Source organism: Thunnus thynnus, chromosome 7 (assembly GCF_963924715.1).
Source record: "Thunnus thynnus chromosome 7, fThuThy2.1, whole genome shotgun sequence".
Taxonomy (NCBI): domain Eukaryota; kingdom Metazoa; phylum Chordata; class Actinopteri; order Scombriformes; family Scombridae; genus Thunnus; species Thunnus thynnus.
In genome coordinates, this window is record NC_089523.1 from 8,070,084 (window position 1) to 8,092,631 (window position 22,548).

The 22,548-nt window shown below is 40.5% G+C and overlaps 3 protein-coding genes across 4 annotated transcripts; 2 read left to right on the plus strand and 1 right to left on the minus strand.

The window, feature by feature from the left end:
* The first annotated feature begins 59 nt into the window (after positions 1 to 59).
* pnkp (polynucleotide kinase 3'-phosphatase) lies at positions 60 to 9,181 on the plus strand. 2 transcript variants are annotated; one of them, XM_067594109.1, is made up of 17 exons: positions 60 to 171; positions 2,153 to 2,199; positions 2,491 to 2,769; positions 2,921 to 3,208; positions 4,081 to 4,160; positions 4,314 to 4,371; positions 4,513 to 4,620; positions 4,697 to 4,768; positions 5,331 to 5,379; positions 5,740 to 5,810; positions 5,987 to 6,079; positions 6,225 to 6,321; positions 6,418 to 6,479; positions 6,759 to 6,868; positions 8,047 to 8,134; positions 8,241 to 8,308; positions 8,618 to 9,181. In XM_067594109.1, coding segments are annotated over exons 1-17 (1,692 nt in total). In that variant the 5' UTR covers positions 60 to 170; the 3' UTR covers positions 8,739 to 9,181. The 2 variants fall into 2 exon arrangements, with proteins under 2 accessions (XP_067450210.1, XP_067450209.1); XM_067594108.1 differs by having other exon boundaries at positions 80 to 400.
* On the minus strand, positions 9,124 to 15,317 carry si:ch1073-280e3.1 (complement factor B). Its single transcript, XM_067594107.1, has 19 exons — positions 15,158 to 15,317; positions 14,944 to 15,047; positions 14,033 to 14,180; positions 13,674 to 13,859; positions 13,177 to 13,350; positions 12,819 to 12,917; positions 12,497 to 12,630; positions 12,209 to 12,350; positions 11,901 to 12,035; positions 11,640 to 11,744; positions 11,301 to 11,438; positions 11,102 to 11,217; positions 10,908 to 11,022; positions 10,419 to 10,569; positions 10,213 to 10,286; positions 9,965 to 10,056; positions 9,745 to 9,877; positions 9,604 to 9,653; positions 9,124 to 9,494 (listed from the first exon to the last, which is right to left on the minus strand). Exons 1-19 carry the CDS (start codon positions 15,207 to 15,209, stop codon positions 9,321 to 9,323), a joined length of 2,322 nt encoding a protein of 773 aa, XP_067450208.1. The 5' UTR covers positions 15,210 to 15,317; the 3' UTR covers positions 9,124 to 9,320.
* Positions 15,318 to 15,803: 486 nt separating this feature from the next.
* Positions 15,804 to 22,492, plus strand: mfrp (membrane frizzled-related protein). The gene is made up of 13 exons (XM_067594114.1): positions 15,804 to 16,476; positions 17,333 to 17,441; positions 18,088 to 18,225; positions 18,408 to 18,569; positions 18,717 to 18,936; positions 19,664 to 19,794; positions 19,889 to 20,014; positions 20,106 to 20,182; positions 20,277 to 20,425; positions 20,660 to 20,790; positions 21,078 to 21,212; positions 21,453 to 21,580; positions 21,754 to 22,492. The coding sequence occupies exons 1-13, from the start codon at positions 16,423 to 16,425 to the stop codon at positions 21,976 to 21,978; spliced, it is 1,785 nt and encodes a 594-aa protein (XP_067450215.1). The 5' UTR covers positions 15,804 to 16,422; the 3' UTR covers positions 21,979 to 22,492.
* Positions 22,493 to 22,548: the final 56 nt, after the last annotated feature.

Below are 22,548 nucleotides of genomic sequence, written 5' to 3' on the forward strand. Positions count from 1 at the left end.
AAGAGCGGAACGTAAAGCGGAGCACGTTTCTGTACGAGCGTATTTTTGTGATGGACCATGTGACACGCTTAGAAAACAATCCCCCCTCTAGTTTGCTGCAGGGCTGCTAACTACTTCAACAACCGGTTTAAAGAAGCTGTGACCAAGAAGTAGCAACTTTGCACAGATAAAGTATGTGTTAAGTATCTATTTGTGCATGTGTTCAGTTTCGCTTCATAATTTAATAAGGCGAAACGCTTATAAAGTCACAACATGGCAGAGAGTAACAGTCTGGCTGCTCACACGTCGTGCGCGCTGGTCGGCGCCTCTGTCCGGGTCCCTCTGCAGGATGGACGAGCTGTGATTCTGGGCCGGGGGCCGGACACCGGAGTCGCCGACAAGAAATGCTCCAGACACCAGGGTGAGGACGAGGTTAACAGAAACACATCGGTGCTTTAAAGACACCGCATGTGTGGGTCAATTACATGTCAAATTCACCACGGCATAGTTTTAAACTGCTCAGTAGTTTTATAATGAATGCGAGGCAAGAAACTTGTGATCATTTGGCTAATAATTTAGTAGTTACTTGTATGAATTTAAGGTTGAAGAACATAAATGTCCCCCGCCAGAAAAAAACAACCTATGAATGAACTCCATCCACTCCAGAAGTTGCTGAGTTGAAAATAAAAACAATAAATGATCCACTTCTTACACACATCTTGGGAAAGTCAAGTCAAGTCCATTTTATTTGTATAGCCCAATATCACTAATCACAAATTTTCCTCAGGGGTTTTACAATCTGTACAGCAACAGCATCCTCTGTTCTTAGACCCTCGATTCAGATAAGGAAAAAATCACTTAAAATCCTTCAACGGGGAAAAAATGGAAGGAACCTCATGAAGAGCAACAAAGGAGTGATTCCTCTCTCAGGACGAACAGATGTGCAATGGATGTTGTGTGTACAGAATAGAGCAAGAAAGACAGATTATAGAAATGGAACAGGATAACAATATTATATTTATAATATATGAAGAATGATTTGAGTTCCTTATTGCCTTAAATCTTCTTACAGTAGGTTATGAAGGGAGAGAGAAGGATCAAATGACTCCTCTAAACCAGAATTTAGAGGAGGTGGAGGTCTACAGCTGAACCAATTAGTCAATCAATCAATTAGTTGATTGACAGAAAATTAATTGGCAACTGTTTTCATTCATTCAGCCTTTATAGACGGTGGCCTGATGAAAGCAGTTAATTTTCTTTTGTATGGTCACCCTGTGTACACAGGACAATAGAAGCAGAAGCAAAATCAAACATTAAACCTGAAAAAACTGCAAATAAAAAAGAAGGATAATGTTCAAACGTTTGAGTCAGTTTTCAAGCAAAAATGCAAAATATTAGTTGGTTGTGTAAATGTGATGATTTGCTGCTTTTCTTTAAATAACACTGTGAATCTTTGGTTGGACTGTTGGTCAGACAAAACAAGGCATTTGAAGATGTCACCTTTAGGCTCTGGAAATTGTAATGGCCTTTTTTTGTTTTCTGACATTCAATCAATGAATCGAGAGAATTATTTTGAGGTTCATTGATAATGAAAATAATTGTTTGTTGCAGTGCAGTAGACATCATTCTTGTTGCTGTGCATAAAATACTTTCCTCTTGAATAAGAGTATTACCATAATAAAAATGGCTGACAGAATTATTACCGGGAACGCCATTGTAGGCCACATTTAATGAATACAGGGCTGCAATTATTTTCATCATTGATTTTTCAAATTGATGAATTATTTTTTCAATAAGTCATCTGGTCTATAAAACGTCAGAAAAAAAGTGAAAAATGCAGATCAAAATTTAAAGCCTGTTGAAGTTGAAATATGCGAACTGCTTGTTGCGTCCAACCAAAAGTTGAAAGCACAAAGGTATTCAGTTTACTATGATAGAAGGAAACCAAGTAAATATTCACATTTGAGAAACTGAAGCCAGTGAAATTATGGAGAAAAAAACGACTGAATCGACAATCAGTCAGTTATCAATTGATATCAAAATTGTGGATAATTTTTGGTCAATTTATTAGTTGAGTTATAATTTCAGCTCTATATGCATATCAAAATGTGTGTTTGCATGTGTCTGTGAGTATTATATCTACGTGGTTCTAATATTCTTGTGTTTCTTCCAGTGAAAGTGGTCGCTTGCTTTGCAGACAAGGATGCAGTTGTTACTCAGGTATGAAAACAAACCGTTAAACCCAGATCACAGTTTAGAGTTCAGTCTATGTATGAGGTTCACAGTTGACCTGCAAATCTCTCTGGCTAGAAAAACACAGCTGGTGGCCACACCTCACAAAACACAACAGAGAGTTAATATTTGACAACACAATCAAAAACATCAGTTATGTTATTGTGTCTGAAAGACTGACGACAGCACACCTTTCACTGTGTTATCTCACATCCGTTAAGCTCTAATTGTATAAAGGCTGCGGTCCAATGTCTGTACATGTGTTGTTTTCCTCCACAGCTAGGTCCCAATCCCAGTTTCCTTGATGGTGAGAAGCTGGGCCGTGGTCAGTCTGGTAAACTCGCCCATGGGGGCACCCTCTACCTGGTTAACCAGAACCACCCATTAAAACTGCACTACTCCCTGAGCTCAAATGGAACAGCCTCCAGCCCAGCACAGAGAGGGCTGAAAGCCACAGATAAGACAAAAGGACGGAGGAATGGCAAAGAAAAAGAAGGGCAGTGGAGTCCCACGCCTAAACGCAGTATAAAGGATTTCTTTTCTGCCTCCCCCAAGAAGGTAGCACATTTGGCACTGTTAGGTTATTATTTCATAAAATAGTTTGTGCATCATATTTGCTTGCTTAACAACAAAGATAAAGTTTAAAAAGAAAAATTTAAGTCAAACAACTCAGAAACTGTAATATTAAAACATTTTCACTTCTGTGTAGCCGTCTAAGAGGCCACTGAGCCCAGACAGGGGGCACCATGACGTGAAGCGCCAAAGAAGAGATGAGGAGGACTTAGGTGGACGGATGAAGGAAGAGGAGGAGGATGAGGAGGAGAGACTGGCAGAGGAAAAGCTCAAGCAGCTGCAGAAGTTGGCAGAGAAGTCCATGACACAGAGCACCCAGCCTTCATCTTCTTCATTGTCTTCAAAGGCCTGTGTAAAAAGTAGCTGGCAGCAGTTTGGCAACCTGATGCTTTATACTGCTGCTAGTGTCAAAGGCAGCGACAAGGTGGGAACTGTTTCAATAGAACATGATTTTGCAAATTACTCTTTTCAAATGAAAATATCAGGTTAAATTGAATTCAAATTAAGCCTCAATCAAAATCTGTTTAATTGCTTGAATAGTAAAAGCTGCAATTGTCAGTAGTTCATGTTTAAAAGCAGTACCTCTGACCCCAGGGTGAAGGTCTCAAGCTCCATCCTGTTTTCCCCAAATGTGGATCTGCAAGAATATATCAACAAGATCAGACATCATTTTTTTAAATTGCAAAATGGAAAAAAAAATTCTCATTGCAGCTTTTTAATTGCGATCATTTGCTGCTTTTCTCTGTTCATAATATTGTGAACAGAAGATCTTTGGGTTTTGGACTTTTGGTTGGACAAAACAAGGCATCAAAATACAAAAAGTCTTTTCTAAATCTATCTAAATCCAAGTATCCAAAATGTCTTTAGATACAAAGCAATTAATTGATAATTCAAGAAAATAGTAGATTCATCTATAATGAAAGTAATTGTTAGTTGCAGCCTTCATTTCTGCTTTTGGTGGGGGATCATCTCATGTCACAGGAAGTGAAAAATCAAAACCAATTGTCTGCTTAATGGCAGTGAGTCAGTGCTTCTCCTACAGTATAGAAAGCTTCTCTGACCAGTGTTAGATCAGTTTCCACTCTTATTAACATGGTTTATTTTCATATAAATACAAAAATGCTGTTTTGGGCTTTAATGACATCACACTCATTACATGATTTGAGGGTGAAGTTCAAAGTGTTTCAAACAATGATCTCTGCCATTTAGAGACATGAAAGTTGTCTTGTGTCTGGTGACATCATGCATCTAATGTTTAAATGTATGAACACTTCCTCTTCCCTTTGTCCTCTCCAGATTGCTGGCTTTGACATAGATGGCTGCATCATCACCACCAAGTCTGGCAAAGTCTTTCCAACTGCACCAGATGACTGGAAGTACGTCTGCACTCCTGAACGTCCCCTTTTAAAATGTTTGTCATAGTTCAGAAATGTGATAAATGACTGGTCTTTCTCCTTTTCGGGTGGCTTGTAGATATTATATGCCATGTCTAAATGTTTTTCTTGTCCTTGTGTCTGTTTAATTAACAGGATTCTGTACCCTGAGATTCAGCCCAGACTGGCCAGCTTGCTCAAGAAAGGATACAAGGTGGGGAGGAGTAAAACACAACACTTGCTAAAGATATTTAGTGAACTTTGCAAGCTTAAAGCATGTGAAATGTTGAATTTTAGATGTTGTGGTTGTGTTTGTCACTTGATTTCTTATTCTACCCTTGTTCTCTTCCTGTAGGTGGTGTTCTTCACCAACCAGATGGGGATCGCTAGAGGAAAACTGAGACCTGAAGTTTTCAAGTCTAAAGTGGAGGACGTCCTCACCACGCTGCAGCTACCTGTGCAGGTGGGTCACGTTGTAGGTTGACTTTAACATCTCACCTAATAATTGTACATGAAACTGATTTTTGTCTGTGTCTCAGGTGTTTGTAGCTGCTGGTCCTGGTATCTACAGGAAACCGGTGATGGGAATGTGGAATCACTTGTGTGAGAAGGTAACTGTCAGTAGAGATGCATGGACACTGAGGCTGAACAATGAATCGAAAGTTTATCGAAATAGCAACATGGCCTACCGCAATTTTCAAATCGCAGCAGGTGCAATATTTGTTAAAGGCTAAATGTGTGTTAAAACACTATTTTAGATTAAATATTGTCGTGCAGGCTGATGACCTGGCCTACACATCATATTCTACATACTTAAAAAAACATCTTTGTTTGGTACAGATCCCTGCAAAAATCACACCATAATCATTTTAATATGTTTTTCAATCAAAATGAGAATATGATGTAAAAATGATCATTCCCTCTAATATCGCAAATCATAAAATAATCACAATTAGATATTTTTTCAAAATCGTTCAGCCCTATTGGACACACATACACACACACACATTTAAAAGCCACACCTCTTATGCAGTATTTGCACTGAGACAAAGCACAAATTACACTCATTGTTATCAATCATGGGAGCCGCCCTTTTATAATTTCTGACAACATTGTTTGTGGTCTTTCCATGTTTGAGAATAAACACTTTGCTTCTGTGTGTTTCCTGCTCAGGCCAATGATGGTGTTCCTGTTAACAAGACACAGAGTCTTTATGTCGGAGGTGAGTGAGCTTGGATATGAAGTGATGTGTCCTCAGTTATCTTCTCTGATATCACACAGACGCTTACATACATACACATGTGTTCACCTACATTAAAAAAAACAACTTTTTGTTCAATACTTGTGCAGTCCTTTTTGCCTAAACCCAAAAACGAACCCAAACTTTAAACCTGATCAGTACATAACACCGAACCCCTGGCCCAGAGATGACCCGGATCAAATCTCCAAGACCAAGAAAAATAACTTTTTTTTTTTGCAAACCTTAATATTTCTGTAAGAACATTTGATCCCCAGAAAGACAGAAGTACAAGAGCAGACACAAACATAGACATACAGCTGCTGACTTAACCTCTGTGCACAGATGCTGCAGGTAGGCCAGAGAACTGGGCTCCAGGGAAGAAGAAGAAGGATTTCTCCTGCAGTGACAGACTGGTAAGACCTACTCTAGCTTTGTTTTATTGTTTTTACCTCCCAGTGCTTCTCCTCCTCCTCCTCCTGCGTTGACTTGCTTGGTATGCTAATTTGTTATTGTGTTATTATGTGTCATTCTAAATGTCATTAAGTAAGACTTAAACTTAAAGAACACAACTGATATCATCTGTCTGTAGTTTGCTCTGAACATCGGGTTGCAGTTCCACACTCCAGAGGAGTACTTCTTGGGCTGGAAGAGCGCCCCCTACAGCTTACCTGAATTTGACCCTGTAAGTAGAAATGCAACATATACTCGCTGTGTGCTGTAACCTCAAAAGCAGTCTGTTTTTTTCCCCATAGTGTATGAGAATTCATGTGTAGATTAGGTGTGTGTCTGTATTTTTTGTAAATGTTTTTCTTTATCTGAATAACTAGAGGAAGCTTGACTCCTCCGCCAGACTGTACGACCCACCGTCTGCCTCCCTCACTTCCAGCAAGACAGAGGTCATTGTTGCTGTGGGTTTCCCTGCATGTAAGTGAAAGTGGACTGTGTATCACCTTTTTCCTTTCTGGTCTCCCCTCTCACCGACATCCTTCTGATCTTGTTTCCTTGTCCCTTTCCCTGCAGCGGGTAAATCCACTTTCTTCCACACCCATGTCATACCAAAGGGTTACGTGTACGTCAACAGGGTGAGTGGATTTTACAGGAACGGGTCTGTTCTGTAGGTGCACAGACCCAGAACATTTGGTTCTATATACAAGAAGATTTAAAGTGCTGAAAATAGGCAGTTAGTGGTTTATTTTGATTCCCTGCTTTTATATTTGATACAAATGTTTATAACAGTTTTAAGCATTGTATTATTGTAATTATGATGATAATCACCAACATGGTGAAGGTAATGATGAATGTTCTTTAAAGTCTTCCTTGACATGTTGTGACCAATGTGTAATGTTTCCTTTCTTTGTCAGGACACGCTTGGTTCCTGGCAGAGCTGTGTGACTGCATGTGAGCGCGCTCTGAAGGAGGGCCGCAGCGTCGCCGTGGACAACACCAACCCAGACCCCGAGTCTCGCAAACGGTAACGTACAATCGTACCAGTATGTGCTGTGCGAGTGTATTTTTGTATGTGTCCTTGCATGTTTCAGTATGCATATATACTCAGACTCCACCTCACCGGGTACACCTTTATGCAAACAGGCCTCAAAAAGCATCCAAAGACAGAGAGTCACGCTTAAATAAAGGATAATTCTATGCAGACAGATGAGTATATTTGCAGACAGGGTGGAGATGTTCAGTTATTCTGCTCACTAAGCTCTGATTTAAGTCACTGTGAACATTGTTTGATGGTTGACGCTGTTTGGAAATGATGTCAGGAATGATGCTGTAAGTGAAAACTATTTTCAGACAAAACACCTGCCAGCTAACAGAAAATAGTAACAGTTCAGTATATCAAACTGTTAAATGCGCTGAAGGGCTACAGCTGCAGAATATGATGCTCTATCACACGTCTGTCAGCTAAGAACAGAGACCTGATCCAATAGGACACCAAAACTGAATCAATTTTTGCTTTTTATAGTGTGCTGATGAAAGGTTAGCACTACAATTAACAATAAAATAAACTACAAAAAAGTTATGACAGACCACATGTTTGTTTCTGTAGTAACTGTATTTATTGCAGTTACTGGTTTTATTCTCTAAAACTTCCTCAGCAAAAAAGAGATGCTATAAAAGCAAAGATAACAGAAGAAGTCTATATACCTCATTTCATAGCAAAGAACATGACAACCTTTTTTTAGTGAGGAGAAATGTCAGTTTGTTAAAATGTCATAGTTCAAAAAAATATCCAAAGTGTTTCATTTACCTGAATAGCCAAAACACTTTTTACAAGAAAATAAGTATGATAACAAATATATTTAAGTGCTTAAGTCCATTTTCACATTTAATCATTTAACCTTGTTGAAATCATCATAAATCTTCATCATGTTATTGCATGAGGGAATATTTTTTGGCCCAAACGTGGTTCAAACACAGCAGTTTACTACACAGAAACATCGTAGGTTGCCTTCATTGCCACAGTCTTAACTTTTTTCTAAAGAAATCCAACTAAATGTTAGTACTTCATAAAGTGGACACTGACTGTATGAGGCTGTTGCTGTATTTTGTGGTATGAATCCTTCGGCTCTTTTGCTGCTTGTACGTGCATATTTTTAGTCTATGTTGGTACAAGCAGTGCTTTGTGTGTTTTTTTTTTTCCAGATATGTGGATGTGGCCAAGGCAGCAGGAGTGTCCTGTCGCTGTTTCCACTTCTCAGCCTCTCTGGAACAGGCCAAACACAACAACAGAGTATGACTCACCTTTCCACTCTCTCACACTTTCCCCTTTCTTTTCTTTAATCCTTGCTGGTGATGCAGAGTGATTTTTTTTTTTAATGCAATATTATTGTTCTCAGTTCCGTGAGATGGCTCCCTCAGACAGCAAACATCTCAAGGTCAATGACATGGTTTTCCACAGCTACAAGTAAGTGACACTGACCAAGAAAACGCTCATAGTGATCATAAAATGTATTTGTTTCTTTTACTAAAAATTCAAACTTTATGTAAAGCGCTTGAAGAAATTCAGCAAAATGCATGACACCAAAGTCTTTTAATATTCAAATGTAATGCATTTTGGAAACACAAACAGGCTTTTGTTTCATCTTTGTCACTTGATACCACTATAAATGGACTGACTGTGGACTGTGGACTTTAAAACACTGATAGATAAAAGCATAGCCTTAATAGTGACAGATGACTTTGACCACTCTAATCTATATCTCTCTCTGGACAGAAAACACTTTGTGGCTCCTGCTCTCTCCGAGGGATTCTCCGAGATTCTCCACATCCACTTTGTCCCTAACTTCAAAGACAGCCAATCAGAAACGCTGTTCCGACAGTTCTCTGAAGGCTGATTGGACTGCTGGCTGTCTAACACCTTTTGACTTCATGGAGACAGAAAAAAAATTACATATTGCAACTATTGAAGAAGTGAGATCCAACCAACAAGCAAGACCTTCTGAAAGGGCAGAAAACTTGCATTAGTTAGTAGAGACTGGCATATTTTTCTTCTCCAGCTGAGGAATGTCTGATGCTTATATGCATACTGTATGTCTAACAGCCTCAGACCACAACCTGATGATGTCAACTAGAACTGCAACACTGAATCAATCCATCCATTTATTTCCATCATATCTGCGCTTCAGGAGCTGAGTATGCATGTTATATTTGCTGGGTATAGAAAGAATAGGGTGGACAAAAACAAGTAGAATAACTTTTATATGTTGTTTATTATTTTTTAACAAAAAGGCTAAAAGAATCATTGGTATTCCACTAGACAATAAAGCTTTAGAAAACACTTGATACTGTATTCTTGTCTATGATCAACTATGATGATTTACGTTTGGATAAAGAGGTAAACTATTTTATTATATTCTGCATGAGATATATATTTGTAATCCAAGCAAATCATCCCTGCAGACCAATTCTGGATCCTCTCAGTTGACCTCTGGCAGGAACTGGATCTCCTCACCCAGATGCTGTTTCAGCCATGGCAAGATCTCGAAGAGGTCGATGTGAAAGTCTCGAGCATCAGGAGGCGGCCTGTCACTGCTGTACGGTCCACGCTGCTGGGCACAAACGTTTGTGGTGCCCCAGCTCACTACTCCCACCTGGAGATAGAAACAGGAGAAATGTCAACGTGATTGCAGTGTGTGTGTGTGTGTGTGTGTGTGTGAGAGAGAGAGATGAGTCTTGATTTAAAGGAGCCATGTGACTCACCTGAAAGTAGCGCTTTCTTCTTTGCAGGAACAGAGATCCACCAGAGTCACCTGTATAAAAAGAGTCAACATGTAGCTGTCATGAGAATCCCATGTTGGTCAAACTGAGGTGATCATTGTACAGGAAATGCTGAGTCCAGACCTTTACAGGTGACGGGGTCCTGGTATCCCAAGCTGCCTCCAGAACACAGGAACCTGCGTGGAATGTACTCATCCAAAGTCACATCTGTGGGCTGTCTTAGTGTTTGCATTGCCTTCTCCACACAGCCGGGCCTCTGCAGACAGCAAATAAGATACAGTATAACACACATCACTGAGTAGTAAGCCTGAAAGCAGTCCAGTATGAAAGTCACATCACTCACCTGACTCTCAGTGTGAATATGTGTTTCTTTGCGCTTGGAGTTCTTATGGATAAAAAAGGCAGAAGTCTCCTTGTGTGGTAGAAGCTCCTTTCCTGTACACATGTGAATTTTACTCATAAGTCTTATTGGAGGGATTAATGTACCATCATGAATGCTTTCAAAAGACGTATATGCAGACTACTACAGTCTTGTATTCACATCAGTGTCTTGTGTGTTGATGAAAGTGGAAAGGTCAAAAGGTCACATACTATGCTGCTGACAGGTTGAGTTGATTTTCTTCATGGCTCGGCTGGCTGGTACGGTACATGGCAAGCAGATAGGTCTGTTTTATAACATACAGTACATACGCACAATCAACAGTGGAACATTTAAGTTGGTTACATGGGCATCGCTGCACACTGCCCGCTTTTTCATGACAAAATCGGTTGAGTGTTTTTTCTTTGGGCTGTCTTACCTGGCCTCCCTGGAGAGAGGGATGCTCTTGTTCACCTGTACCAGAGCTACATCATAGTCATAGAACTCCGATACATTTCTGTGTTCGAGTGCGTTGATGTTGTACTTGGGGTGCAGGATCACCTTGTTGGAAAGCGCCCTCATTCTGTCACCTGCGAACCGAAAAAGGCGCTTGTTATTTTAACATCAAGTCAACAAGATGGTTCATAGAAAGAACTTTACTGACCTTTACTAATCTAGACTTGCTCTCTTCAATACAGCTAGCTGAATGTAGCAAGGACACTAACACTTTTAGAATTTATGGTTTGATTCCTAAAAGACTAACTTGCGCTAGAAATGTGCTCCTGTCGTACTTTAAGGTGATTTTGGCTTAAAACCACTACAGATTCCATCAACCTTCTTTTAACACTTTTCCTTTTCTCCCTTTCTCTGTATTTTTCTCTTACATGAATCTCCATCTCCAAAACATTTTCCTCGTACTGACACTGACCGTATTGTATTTCCACCTGTCCACTGACTTTCTCTGTGCCCACTCTGGCAAAGCAGTGAGCGGCCGTCAGCACCCAGTTCTGACTCACGATGGATCCAAAACATCCCAATGCAGGCTGCAAGAGAGAAAAGTGTTAATGGATGAAAATCCGCTTTAAGATATCAAAAAAATGGGGGGTGGGGTTGCAAACTCACTCTCACTGTTTTCACAGTGACGTGCCAGGGTTTGGTGTAGACTTTTCTTCCACCCTCCTCCTGATCCTTGGAGATGTCCTCCTGAGCTACCCCACACATTGTCACACTCTCGTCACCTGTATTATAAAACCGTTTTAATGGTTATACTTAAGTTACAAAAATATTGGTATTGCTGTTAATAGCAATCTCTCCTACTCACTGATGATGCTGTTGAACACGTCTCCCAGTACTTCATAGTCTTTTAGAATAAAGAGGTGGTCCTCACCACGTTTGTTTGAGGCTAAGGAGTTCAACTCATCTTTGTTCACTTTGCTCCCAATTCCAAACACATAGACATCTGAAAACACAACCAGATGTACATAAACCGACTGTATACATACACACCATGTCAACACACTAAAACAAAATGCACATGTGATTTACAATTGCTAGTAATTTTGGTGATGTAGGAACTGCTGCAAGTAAATGTCAAGTGTCATACATGGTGTATGAGACATTTTAATTCAATGTTTGGTTTGATTCTCTTTTATCATTTTACCCAGCAATGTCTCCTCTGTGTGATCAGGGGAGTTGTTGCTGTAGCCCAGCAGGTGCCGGATCTTGGCCAGAGCAATCTGAGGTTTGGTGCCTGTGTTGGAGTAACCTGCAGGCAGAAAGAGAAGGAGAAAATGAATGTCTATTCTCAAAAGATACAGCTTATCTAATGTTGGCTTTTCTAATATATAGGGGTTGTAAAAAGTTTTGAGAAGGAAAATGAGCAGGAAATGATGAGTTTGTGAGACTCTCCCTGCATCTTTACCATCTGTTTGTATGATGATGATGTTCTGAGTCTCATTAAAATGGTTCCTCTTGCTGTTCTGTTTAAAGAAGGCGATCACCTCACTGACGCTGTGCAAGGCTGCGTGAAGGTTGGTGCCGGTCTTACTCCCGTGGCCTGCAAATGAACAAATGCAAAAGCAATATTTCTACTGAACACATTTGGGCATCATGGTTGTAGTGTATGGCACAGAGATTGCTTGAGCAGATCACACTGCAGGAGATAAAAGGTTATGGTCATTAAATGGATTCATACAGTATATGAATAAAGGAAAACAAGCAGAATCCTACTATGGTAGTCAAAGTTCTCCAGATTCCATATGACGTTCTCTGCGTCACCACTTATTTCGGAGTGTCTGATGTCTACAATGGCCTTTGCCTCGCTGGCAAATGACAGTACATGGAACTTCATCTGTACCTCATAACTGTCCAACTAGAAGGAAAACAAAGAACACATGTAGGTTTCACCCCCACTGAGGACGAGTGGCAGACAAGCCGCTTTACAGATGTGCTTAAATGATTTCTGTATCTCTGTCTTCCACCCACATCTGCTATTGAACTGAATCGCTTAGTACAGACCTTCCTGATAAGAGCGATGGTGGCATTCCTGGATTTTTCAAAGTCCTGCTTTTCAATGCTGCCTGATGTGTCCATTAAGATGTAGATATTCATACGACTGCCTTCAGCTACACGGAAGGTTCGACCAAAGGTCACTGGATGAGGAAAAGGGAAAAATTATAATGACAAACATGCTCTCCTCATCCTCACGCCTTTACTTGACTTACGCTAGTTGCTTTTCTTCTATTCCTCTTGTTTTGAGCATCTGTATAGCAAGTTTGTTTGTACTGCAACACTGTTGAAATATCAATTTGTTCAAATCCTGAAAATAACTTATACCCACCTTTCTTTTTGGAATCTGATGTGAGGACATCCATGACTCCTGCAAGTGATCCCCCTATGGCTTCTGCCACAGCGCTGGGGGAGTCAAAGGTATTCGGGCCTGTAATAAAGCATAAATATAATCATGCATGGGAGTTGTATCCTAATATAATAGTTCATTGTGTACTGTTTTGGGGCTGCTTCAATCACGAGAATTGCTGTAGTTGCACAGTTGTTGATAATATCAGTATAGGTAAATCAAGGATTAGTTGTGCGTATCAGATTCGTTGGCTTTTTTTGGTCTTAAAAATTAATGTTCTGTTGTTTAAATGGAAAAACACCCGAAACTAATTTCTTTAATTCTAACTGTCACACAGCACCTTGGCAACGTGGCGTTGAGCCGCTCCACTCCCTACTCTCCAGGCAAACCCTTTTAGCCGATCCCAGCAGATCCAGACCAGCTTGACACCTGTAGATCACCTTCTCTCCCGTCCGAAACCGGCCTTCTGACATCTGGGCCCCCGGTGGGACCCCTGGGTTCTTACAGTCGTCAGCTGCATTTAAAGACAGGGCAACAAGGGACAAAATCATTTTTGAGGCTATAACCATTAAAAAAGGATATTTGTGCTTTTGTTTATATAGAAATGTTCAGAATAGAACTTTTAAGACATCAAAAACCCACTGTGAGCACATTGTAGCTACATTATGTCCTAAAATCTGACTTATCTGTCACTCATTTAAGTTGATATTCTGTCAGTTGTTCTCTATTGCACTAATGTAAGAAGGAAAAATATAACTATTCATTGTACATAATTTAATCATACACAAGATTTATATTACATGACGAATTTGGTTTTATGCTTGTGCCCTTCCTCACCCTGGTTGTCGCAGATAGGAGTGGTTCCTGTCCACTGCCCAGAGAGGGTGCAGTTCCTCTGGGCTGACCCAGACAGGGTGAACCCTTCCTGGCAGGAGAAGCTCTGCATCGTCCCAACACGAAACCACTGATCCCTGGGCCAGAAGTCCCCATTATCCAGCTGGAGCTGAGCCGGACACAAGATGTCTGAGAGAGGGAGTTTGAGATGGAAAGAGGACGGAGGATGAGGAGAAGAGGATTGATTATAGGCAGGATGAAAACAGGAGGAGAGAATCACAGAGAGTGGTGATGACAGAAAACTCATATTATGAACATAAGAAGCTTGTGTACAAAAAAAATTTAAAAATCCAAAATATTACTTTTGCACGAGGCCTGTGACACCAGTCTGCCAGTGGCTAATCTCATGGGTGACCATTCCCCATTTGCACCGCAGAGCCTATAGCTGACCGGGAAAGGGTATTGACCAGGACCACAGTGATAGGTCAGTACACTTCCCTCCAGTCCTCCCTGTGGAGGAAACATCTTGTCACTTTCTGAGTTAAATTAAGTAACGTGAAGTTTTACGGTAAAGAGATGCTAAATTTGTTTCACATTCCAGTCTCTCTAGTTCCTCTTTATGGTGACTGGAAAGTGACGTTAAATACTTCACTGTTTTATTATTGTTTCTAATATTTCACATTATTTTTTTTACCTTAATCTTCCATAGTTCCTCTTCTCAGTCCTTCTACTCCTGGCTAAATGAGCACTTTTTAAACTCTGTTTTGCTTTGTTTTATATTTGTGTTATAAAACTATTTTTATGTCTCTTGACTAATTTAGTTTAGGATTCAATACAAAACGACTACAGCAGAGCTTTCCAAGGAGATTAGACCACCTATAAAAACAATTTTACTTGCATACTTTTTACTAAATTAATGTTTTATTTCACTGCATATCATCGTTTCTAACATCAAAATATTTTATCTCTATTTGTCCTTGTACTGTTTGTTAATTATCTTATAACCTCTGCTCTGGAGTTCTATATTTGTGCTATATCATTAGCTCATTGAAGTGGATTTGTATTATTTTGTTACTACATAAATTAATCTTAAGATTCAATACATAACAAACAACCACATCAGGTGCGCAGGGATGTAAAATATGCAGATATACACTGTTAAAAGAGCATTCTGTCACTTTAGTGTACAATGTGACCTCTTAGCATTTTACCTAAGCCTTTAATCTCATGTGATGTTAGCTAAAAATGAAGGTAAATGGTGTGTTATTTTTACCTGTGAATAGGTGACATGTCCACCTTTGATGCTCTCTGTGGTTGAGCAGTTCAGAGGAGTATCTATGTATGAGTAATCATAATACTCTTCCTCCTGCAGCAACACTGGAGCACAAACATGCAGGCACACACATGTGTCAACACAGCCAGAGATCCATATGAATGCTACCAAACACAACTGTACATTAAGTGTAACATAGAAGTGAAAAGCTCACCCTTCTGGAAAGAGATGAAGAGCAGGATCCACGGTGTGGACTTGACATACATGACCAGACTCTGTATCAGCTGTGTTCGTTTCTTTGAGTGACAAAAACCACAGCGAGAGTGTCTGAATCGACCTGCAGTCTGCTGCTTTATTTGATGACTGATTACCCATTAACACAGCAGCACCAAACAGAGAAGGAGGTATTGAGCAATTCAAGAAAAAACACAGAATTGAGCTCTTACTTTCATTTTTGATTACCCTGATTTGATCTCTTTCTCTTTCTCTTTAGGATTCTGAGCAGTTTAGTATTTCTTTTAGTGACATTTTAACATCACATATTCATTTAAAATAAAAGCTGCTCCAGCTGCAATGTCATGAGCCAGCTTTGGGTATTAATGCTATTTCAAATCTCACAATCTCTTTAGTACAACTTAATGTTATTCTCAATTCCCAAACAAAGCCTCACCCCAATTCTGTTGTTGTTTTGATGCCTAATTACCAAGAATGATTACTAATTGACTCAGATTGCGTCGTCTCTGTGCCAAAGTTTTTTTGGTTTGATTTAAAAGTTGTGTAGTTCTCACGTGTACGATTGTTAGTGTGTTTGTGCAACTGCTCAATCATACATCTGGGCATGCAAGCGTGCGTGTAACTGAATCATTTTAGAAGCTTAAAAGATCATTATAGGGATTATAGAGTTTTAACAGGGACCCCCACCTCCACCTTCCCCTGTTGTCCCCTGTCCCCTCCCTCCTCCTCCTCCAAGGGGCTCAGTCCTCTCAGCTGACTCGGCTTTGTTCAACACTGTGAAGGAGTTTTCTAAAACTCTTTTGTAACCACTCACACACCATCAAAAAAACAAGAGAACTATACAGGTCGATGCTGCTGACACTAAACTACACAAAAGGACAGACACCAGCAGCAAACATGGATATTTTGATAAGTTAACAGGGATAGTTTTATGTGACAAAACTTTTTTTTAATTTTACATTTTATCTGGATTATGTTACTGGATGTCCAACAAAGGACTGCTCTGCTACGCTGTAGGAGTGAAGGCCGTACACTTTCTACACTTCAGTGGAAGTTTACAGTCGGAGCAAAAAGTGAACAATGTTGAGAAAACCCAGGATAAGGTCTTTAACATTTCTTCATGGACAAATAGCTCTCATCAGGATGTCAAGACTGGTGTATTTATCACGACATCAGGCTCTTTGAGGAGAGGAGCACTGATTAGAGTGCCTCTTGTTTCCCTGACGGAGGGACAGCAGACTAAAGATGTCTGACCTCAGCCAAGTAGCCGTGTACTCAGACTCCTCAGACATTTATAAGGTGAGTGAGGATGATGAGATGGATGATAATAGTGCTTTACTGTGGGAAAGGTCACAGAGTTATCGGGACGTTCAACAGATGTTCATTTGTTACAGCCTTGAAATAGACTTGGTTAAGATTCAATTGGTGACAAACAAACAAATTCATGTTTTGACTCAAGAGCTGGTTTTAATCAAGATTTGAAGGTGAAGGTTCCCCTTCTGGACTGGGCACTGATTTTTGCCCCTTCAAAATATCTTGATTATTAAGTTATAGTTATAATGCATCTTAGCTGTGAGGTTTGAACCAAGTCATATTTTTAGGCTGGAAACCTGCATGTGTCTAAAATTTGTGCATGATCACTGCAAATGTAACTGCACTGTAAGGGTTAGTATCTGAAGTGTGTGTTTTGCTGAAAAGCGACCACTGTGGCCACAAGCTGCAGTTACAGGATGATGGTACATTAGATTTTCCTACATTTCCCAAGATTCTCCTTAGTCTGTCGCTTAAAGACACCATCACCAGATGGCCTGGCCAAAAGTGAGTGGAATGGGACCATAAATAGGAAGTAAAGTCAGCAAGGTGACTTTTTAATGTCTGTTATGCAGCAATATCTATCTAAAGTTTAACACTGGTCCCACAAGCTACTGGTCATATCAGACCAAGTAATGCTGTCACCTAAATCCTTGAATGTATTGTAGTTAGGAATTATGCATTTCATTACTTATGAATTCAACTTTTCATTTGCAAGAGGAAGAATGTGATATTTCTTCTTTCAGAAACTATAAAATCTTGCTTTAAAATCAACACTTTTATAAATATTTTATGTTGATTTTTATATTTTCATTTCCACTTTCCTCTGTTCTGCTTTTCTCAGAATGTGTTCTGCAATCCCGCCTTCGAGCTGGAGGGGGAGCGAGAGGAAAGGGTGGAGGGATTCAGAACCTCCTCATCCACCCCTGAACCAATCAAACCACCAGCAGCTGGTGGGTTAGCCAACCAGTTTACTGCTTGAACTGTGTTGGACTGGGTGTGTGTGAGTGTGTGTATTGGATTAGTAACACTATTGCCTCACTTATATCTGCTGACTTTTAGTCCAGTTTTCAAAATGAGTAAATAAAAGTGTTATAAAAACTGTGTGCAAAACATGGTGATTATATATCTCAACTCAAGGTCCCCATACAAGTTTTTGTTAGAACTTTTTCCTAAATGTCATGACAACTTACTAAGCTCCATCACTGATAAAGACCATGAGATGCAGTAAGAGTACCATGAGTTGATTATTTGCCAAATTACTATTCCCAAGGTCATAAATGAACCTTTATGTTCAACAATAATTATTATAAACAGAAACCAGAGATTCATTGAAAAGATTTTAGAAGACTAAACTTAAAACATGATTAAGTTAAATACAAAGGTTACAAAACATGTGCATAAGATTCCATTTTAATAACAATTAGGTGTTAAATAAAAGGGGAATAAAAGGGAAATAAAATTCAAATTACATGCAAAAAGTAAAACTAAAAGAAAGTTAAAATAAAATCGTAAGTATATGAACTGTTATAGCAATCAAGCTCTTCTCTGTGCTGCAATACTGTACATGTTAATATGTCTGTGCACTCTATCACTCAGGCCTGGGCTGGGGTCTATTCGGGGTGTGTGTTATGCGTCTGCGGGGACCAGGTTGTGGCTGGGGAGCGGTGGTGGTCTCTGCTGCTGCCCTGCTCCTGGTAGCAGCCATCGGACTGGCGCTGGCCCTCATCCTCACACGTGAGTCGGACTGATGTTTGCAGTGATTTTATGAATTCAACTGCACCATAAAGCATGTATTTATTTATTAATATTATTATTTAGATTAAGTAATTACTTTTCTCTATAGAACAAACCTTTTCTCTGACTAGACGATCTGTCATATTTCCGTCATGTGTTGCTATTTTCTGTCCATGATGTAGAGATCAAAGGTCAGGCAGTAGAGGAGCAGTTGCTGCCCACCAGCCCTCCAGACCTGCTGAGTGCAGGAGTGTCCCACACTTTACCCACAATTCCTGCCAACAGAAGTCAGCAGGACAGTTCATCAGCACCGCAGCCCGCTAAGATCCCCCCGTCTGAAACACGTAGGACACTCAAACAATATGCCCACTTACTCTAATATTGTAATGTAATATACAACATTTAAAACATTTACAAGGTAAATTTCTTTACCTGGAGGCCTTTTCTTTTTTTTTAGTGATTTAGACAATACATTATTTTCTGTCTCCCAGGTTGTGGAGGAGTTTTGACTGAAGCAGAGGGCAGTTTCAGTTCACCTAACCACCCTGGCTCCTACCCCGCCAACTCCCTGTGTGTGTGGGTGATCAGAGTCCCGCCCCCCTCCTTGGTCCAGATCCATGTTTCCTCCCTGAACGTGGAGGGTCCATCTCCCTGCCTGTTTGACTGGCTGGAGGTGCAGGAGCAGATAGAGCAGAGCTCTGTGGTCACCAGGTTGGTCGCTGATCACTTGTCACAACACATGATTGACACATGTTCAGGACGGTGGAATCACTCCTCATTTTACATTATACACTCATACTCCCTTGTCAGCTGTTATTTTCATAATACAGTGCGTAGCTCACTTTTAAAAGGTTCTGCTTGTGTTAAAAAGTTTAAATATTTGCTACATATTATGGGTTGCACATAGATTTTTCTGAGATAAATTCCAAAACCGCCTACAATGTAAATGTAATAAGTTCCTACCATCTACTAAGTGTTTGGAGGACTTTACTATTGAAGGAAAGGTAAAGTATGGATGTGTTTTCTAGAAAATTTGAGTGAATAAAAATGTCAGACAGACCTGAAATTCAAACCTACGCAACAGTAACTTTTTAAAGCAACATTTTTATAGGTTTTACCTGAAGGAACATTGTAAGGGTTCATGTCATTACCTTAAATGTTGGTAGATGGCACTGCTGGTCTGTGCATGATTGGGGAGTACTTCTAGGTACTGAATGCTTCTTGGAAATATTTCATTACATGTAAATACTTTGACCTTTTTGTTACTTGCATTCTTGGAAAGTGTTGTAACATGATTCATGAAATTCTAAAAATGTTACACAACTCTTGCTTACAAATCCTCTCAAGAATTTACAGGGTGAAGTTCAGACTAAAAGCTCCAAACTGTAATATGGAGGGAAAAAAAGTTCCAATAAAATTCTACATTTCTCTCCTGCAGGTTCTGTGGAAACGTAGCGCCACCAACAGTCAACACAAACAGCAGCACGGTGTGGGTCACCTTCCGATCTGATGGCAGCATTGCAGGCAGCGGCTTCACGGCACAGTACAAGGCCATCCTGCCTGGACACAGTCAGTAATGTGTGTGTGTGTGTGTAACTGCATGTGATATACATGAATACTTTTTCTAATGCTCATTTGCATCTATGTGCATATGTTCTCTCAGAGAGCTGCTCCAGAGAAGAGTTCATGTGTGACAGTGGTCGCTGTCTGCTGCCTGTGTCTGTGTGTGACGGTCATCCAAACTGCCAAGACCAAACAGACGAGGCGAACTGCAGCCATAAAAACAAGGGTGAGAACATGCAAACTAAGTTAGAAACATACTATAGAGAAAAGTTACACACTTTTTTTTAAAAGCCCTAGTTGCTTCTGTTTTTTCACAGAATGTGGTGGGCAGAAGAGCGGGCCGTATGGTTACCTGGCAAGTCCAAACCACCCCAGGCCTTATCCTCACCAGCAGGTACATTCACTGCCAAACACACTCCAAACTGGCTATTACAGGACTGATAAACTTGTGTTTTTCACTAATCTTGGGTTCCCCTGTTTGCCATCAGTTGTGTATATGGTACATATCTGTTGACGAGGGTCACTTCATCACACTGAGCTTCAGAAACTTCAGTCTGGAGACTCAGGATGTGTGTGAGTTTGACTATGTGGAGGTGCACGACAGCGTCGACACTGGAGCTGGTCGAGTTCTGGGAAGGTGAGACATATCGAAGTCTTGATTTTTTTTTTGCATGTCAGATGTTTAATTAGATTCCTACCCTGCTATTACAGCTTCAACTGCCTGGACAGTAACTGTAGCTTCAGTTATCCTTTCCTTGCTGTTTAAATCCTGTATGATAAGAATAAACGAGGGTAAATGTGTCTTCATTCATGTAAGTTATATAACCACAATGTTCTGAAGCCCCTTTTGTTTGCTTTGCCTTTGTCTCAGGTTTTGTGGTACCAGCTTCCCACCAGACCTGACCTCCTCTGGCCCCCACATGACTGTGGTGTTTGTGGCTGATGAGGGAGTGGCCGACAGCGGCTTCAACGCAACATATCAGGCTGTGTCTCTACTGGATAGTGAGTTCTTGCTTTTGTTAAGCTAATTCATTCAGTTCAGTTCATTTATCCGTTGCCTCTGATCTTCCTGTCTTCCCTTTTCTTCTCCTTTCTTTGATGCCTTTTCCTTCCTCAAATGAAATGACCTCATTTGACCATATTTCTTCTCCTTACTTCCTTTTGCTCTATATGACCTACATTTATTCTCCAAAAACTGGGAGCAGCTGTTAACGCCATACTTCTTCCTTTGCTCTTCACATAGTCTCTTTTTGCTTTCTATAACCGACTCCTGTGTTTGTTTTTTCAAGGGACATGTGGTCCTAGCCAGTTTGCATGCAGTACAGGAGAGTGTCTTCAGCCGCAGTGGTTGTGTGATGGATGGAACGACTGCTCTGATGGAGCAGATGAGCAGGGCTGCGGCAACTCCACCTACCCTCCCTTCAGTGAGTCCATGCTATCTCTGACCCCAATCAGAGGGCTGCTAGACTGTCACAGATACAGTGGTGTTTGTTTCCAGCACCACTGAGAAGAAAATGCAAGAAGTTTGGCTGTTGAAATCACCCATAAAATAAAAAACAAACCCTATCAGAATTAAAACTCAAAGAAACTAAATGTTAAGGCCTTGACTTTATAGATAAGTGTAAAATAAGAACAGGAATGATTTCCTTTCTCCATGCCGCCAGCTTCATCATGCGAGTTCATAGAGGTAGAGATGTGTCAGGGCCTCAGCTACAACCTCACCTCCTTCCCCAACATCTGGCTGTCCATTGCTGATCAAAGAGAAGCTGCCACACTCCTACAACAGTATCGGGTAAGAGCTACTTTCATAACCTACCTTTTATTTCATGTTACTGATCTGCCATCTTTAAAAATTGGGCCTCTTGGAAGCACAAACACACACAATCAAAGCATGAACTGACCGCTGTAGCTTCTTCAACAGCTGTACAGCAGTTTCAACCCACACACTTAACCTTCTTGTCCAAGGTGTTGATGGAGCTGGCATGCTTCGAGCCCCTGCGGAAGTTGGTGTGTGGGATGTTCCTGCCCCAGTGCAGCCCTCACGGTGGCGTCCTCCAGCCCTGCCGTTCAGTCTGCTCCTCAGCCGAGCAGCAATGCAGCCAAGCCCTGGACCTCTTCTCCTTCAGCTGGCCCTTCAATTGCCACCTCCTGCCTGACTCACAGGACCCCATGGAGTGCTCACTGCCTTGATGCCTCAACATCAACAATGCCTTAACGTTACCGCTGTGTTGTTAGTGAGAGATCATATCATATCATACCTGGTCTGCTCCAAAACAGACATCTGGCACCAGATGGAGTGTTTGAGGACTGAAAGGCCTGAACTTCAAAGAACTGGAGACCAGGCCAGTTTTTCACAGCAGGTCCACAACATTAAAGAGTTGTGTTGTAGCAAGCAGACTGACTTCCAGCAAAACTGCAACCCTCAACACACTGCTGCCTGTGGAGCTTGTAACATAGAATATTATGGCATCGTAGCAATTTTTAAAGAAGGCTGACACTGTGGCTACAGCTGACGATTACAGGATCGTGGCTAATGTCAAAATGTAGTGCTACAGTAGCACAAGTGGAGAAGAGTGATAAGGTCAATAAACAACATCTGTTGAACAGTGTTTTCTAACTAAAATTTTTATTAGTTACAAAGTTAGTCTTGCTTTAAATAAGCCATAAAGGAGATGAAAATTAGTTTTTATCTTATTTAGATACCAACTAAGCTAAAAAAAAGTTCTCAATCTCCAATAGGAATCACGCTGTTTTGCTGTA

Coding starts and splice junctions, on each gene's coding strand:
- pnkp (XM_067594108.1), top strand. CDS start 253: ATGGCAGAGAGTAACAGTCTGGCTGCTCACACGTCGTGCGCGCTGGTC. Junction 2,770..2,920: donor TTTCTGCCTCCCCCAAGAAG/GTAGCACATTTG, acceptor ACTTCTGTGTAG/CCGTCTAAGAGGCCACTGAG. Junction 6,080..6,224: donor GCTTACCTGAATTTGACCCT/GTAAGTAGAAAT, acceptor CTGAATAACTAG/AGGAAGCTTGACTCCTCCGC.
- si:ch1073-280e3.1 (XM_067594107.1), bottom strand. CDS start 15,209: ATGTATGTCAAGTCCACACCGTGGATCCTGCTCTTCATCTCTTTCCAG. Junction 11,745..11,900: donor CATCATCATACAAACAGATG/GTAAAGATGCAG, acceptor TTCTGCCTGCAG/GTTACTCCAACACAGGCACC. Junction 9,495..9,603: donor GAAGAAAGCGCTACTTTCAG/GTGAGTCACATG, acceptor TTCTATCTCCAG/GTGGGAGTAGTGAGCTGGGG.
- mfrp (XM_067594114.1), top strand. CDS start 16,423: ATGTCTGACCTCAGCCAAGTAGCCGTGTACTCAGACTCCTCAGACATT. Junction 18,570..18,716: donor GATCCCCCCGTCTGAAACAC/GTAGGACACTCA, acceptor TCTGTCTCCCAG/GTTGTGGAGGAGTTTTGACT. Junction 20,183..20,276: donor GGCCTTATCCTCACCAGCAG/GTACATTCACTG, acceptor GTTTGCCATCAG/TTGTGTATATGGTACATATC.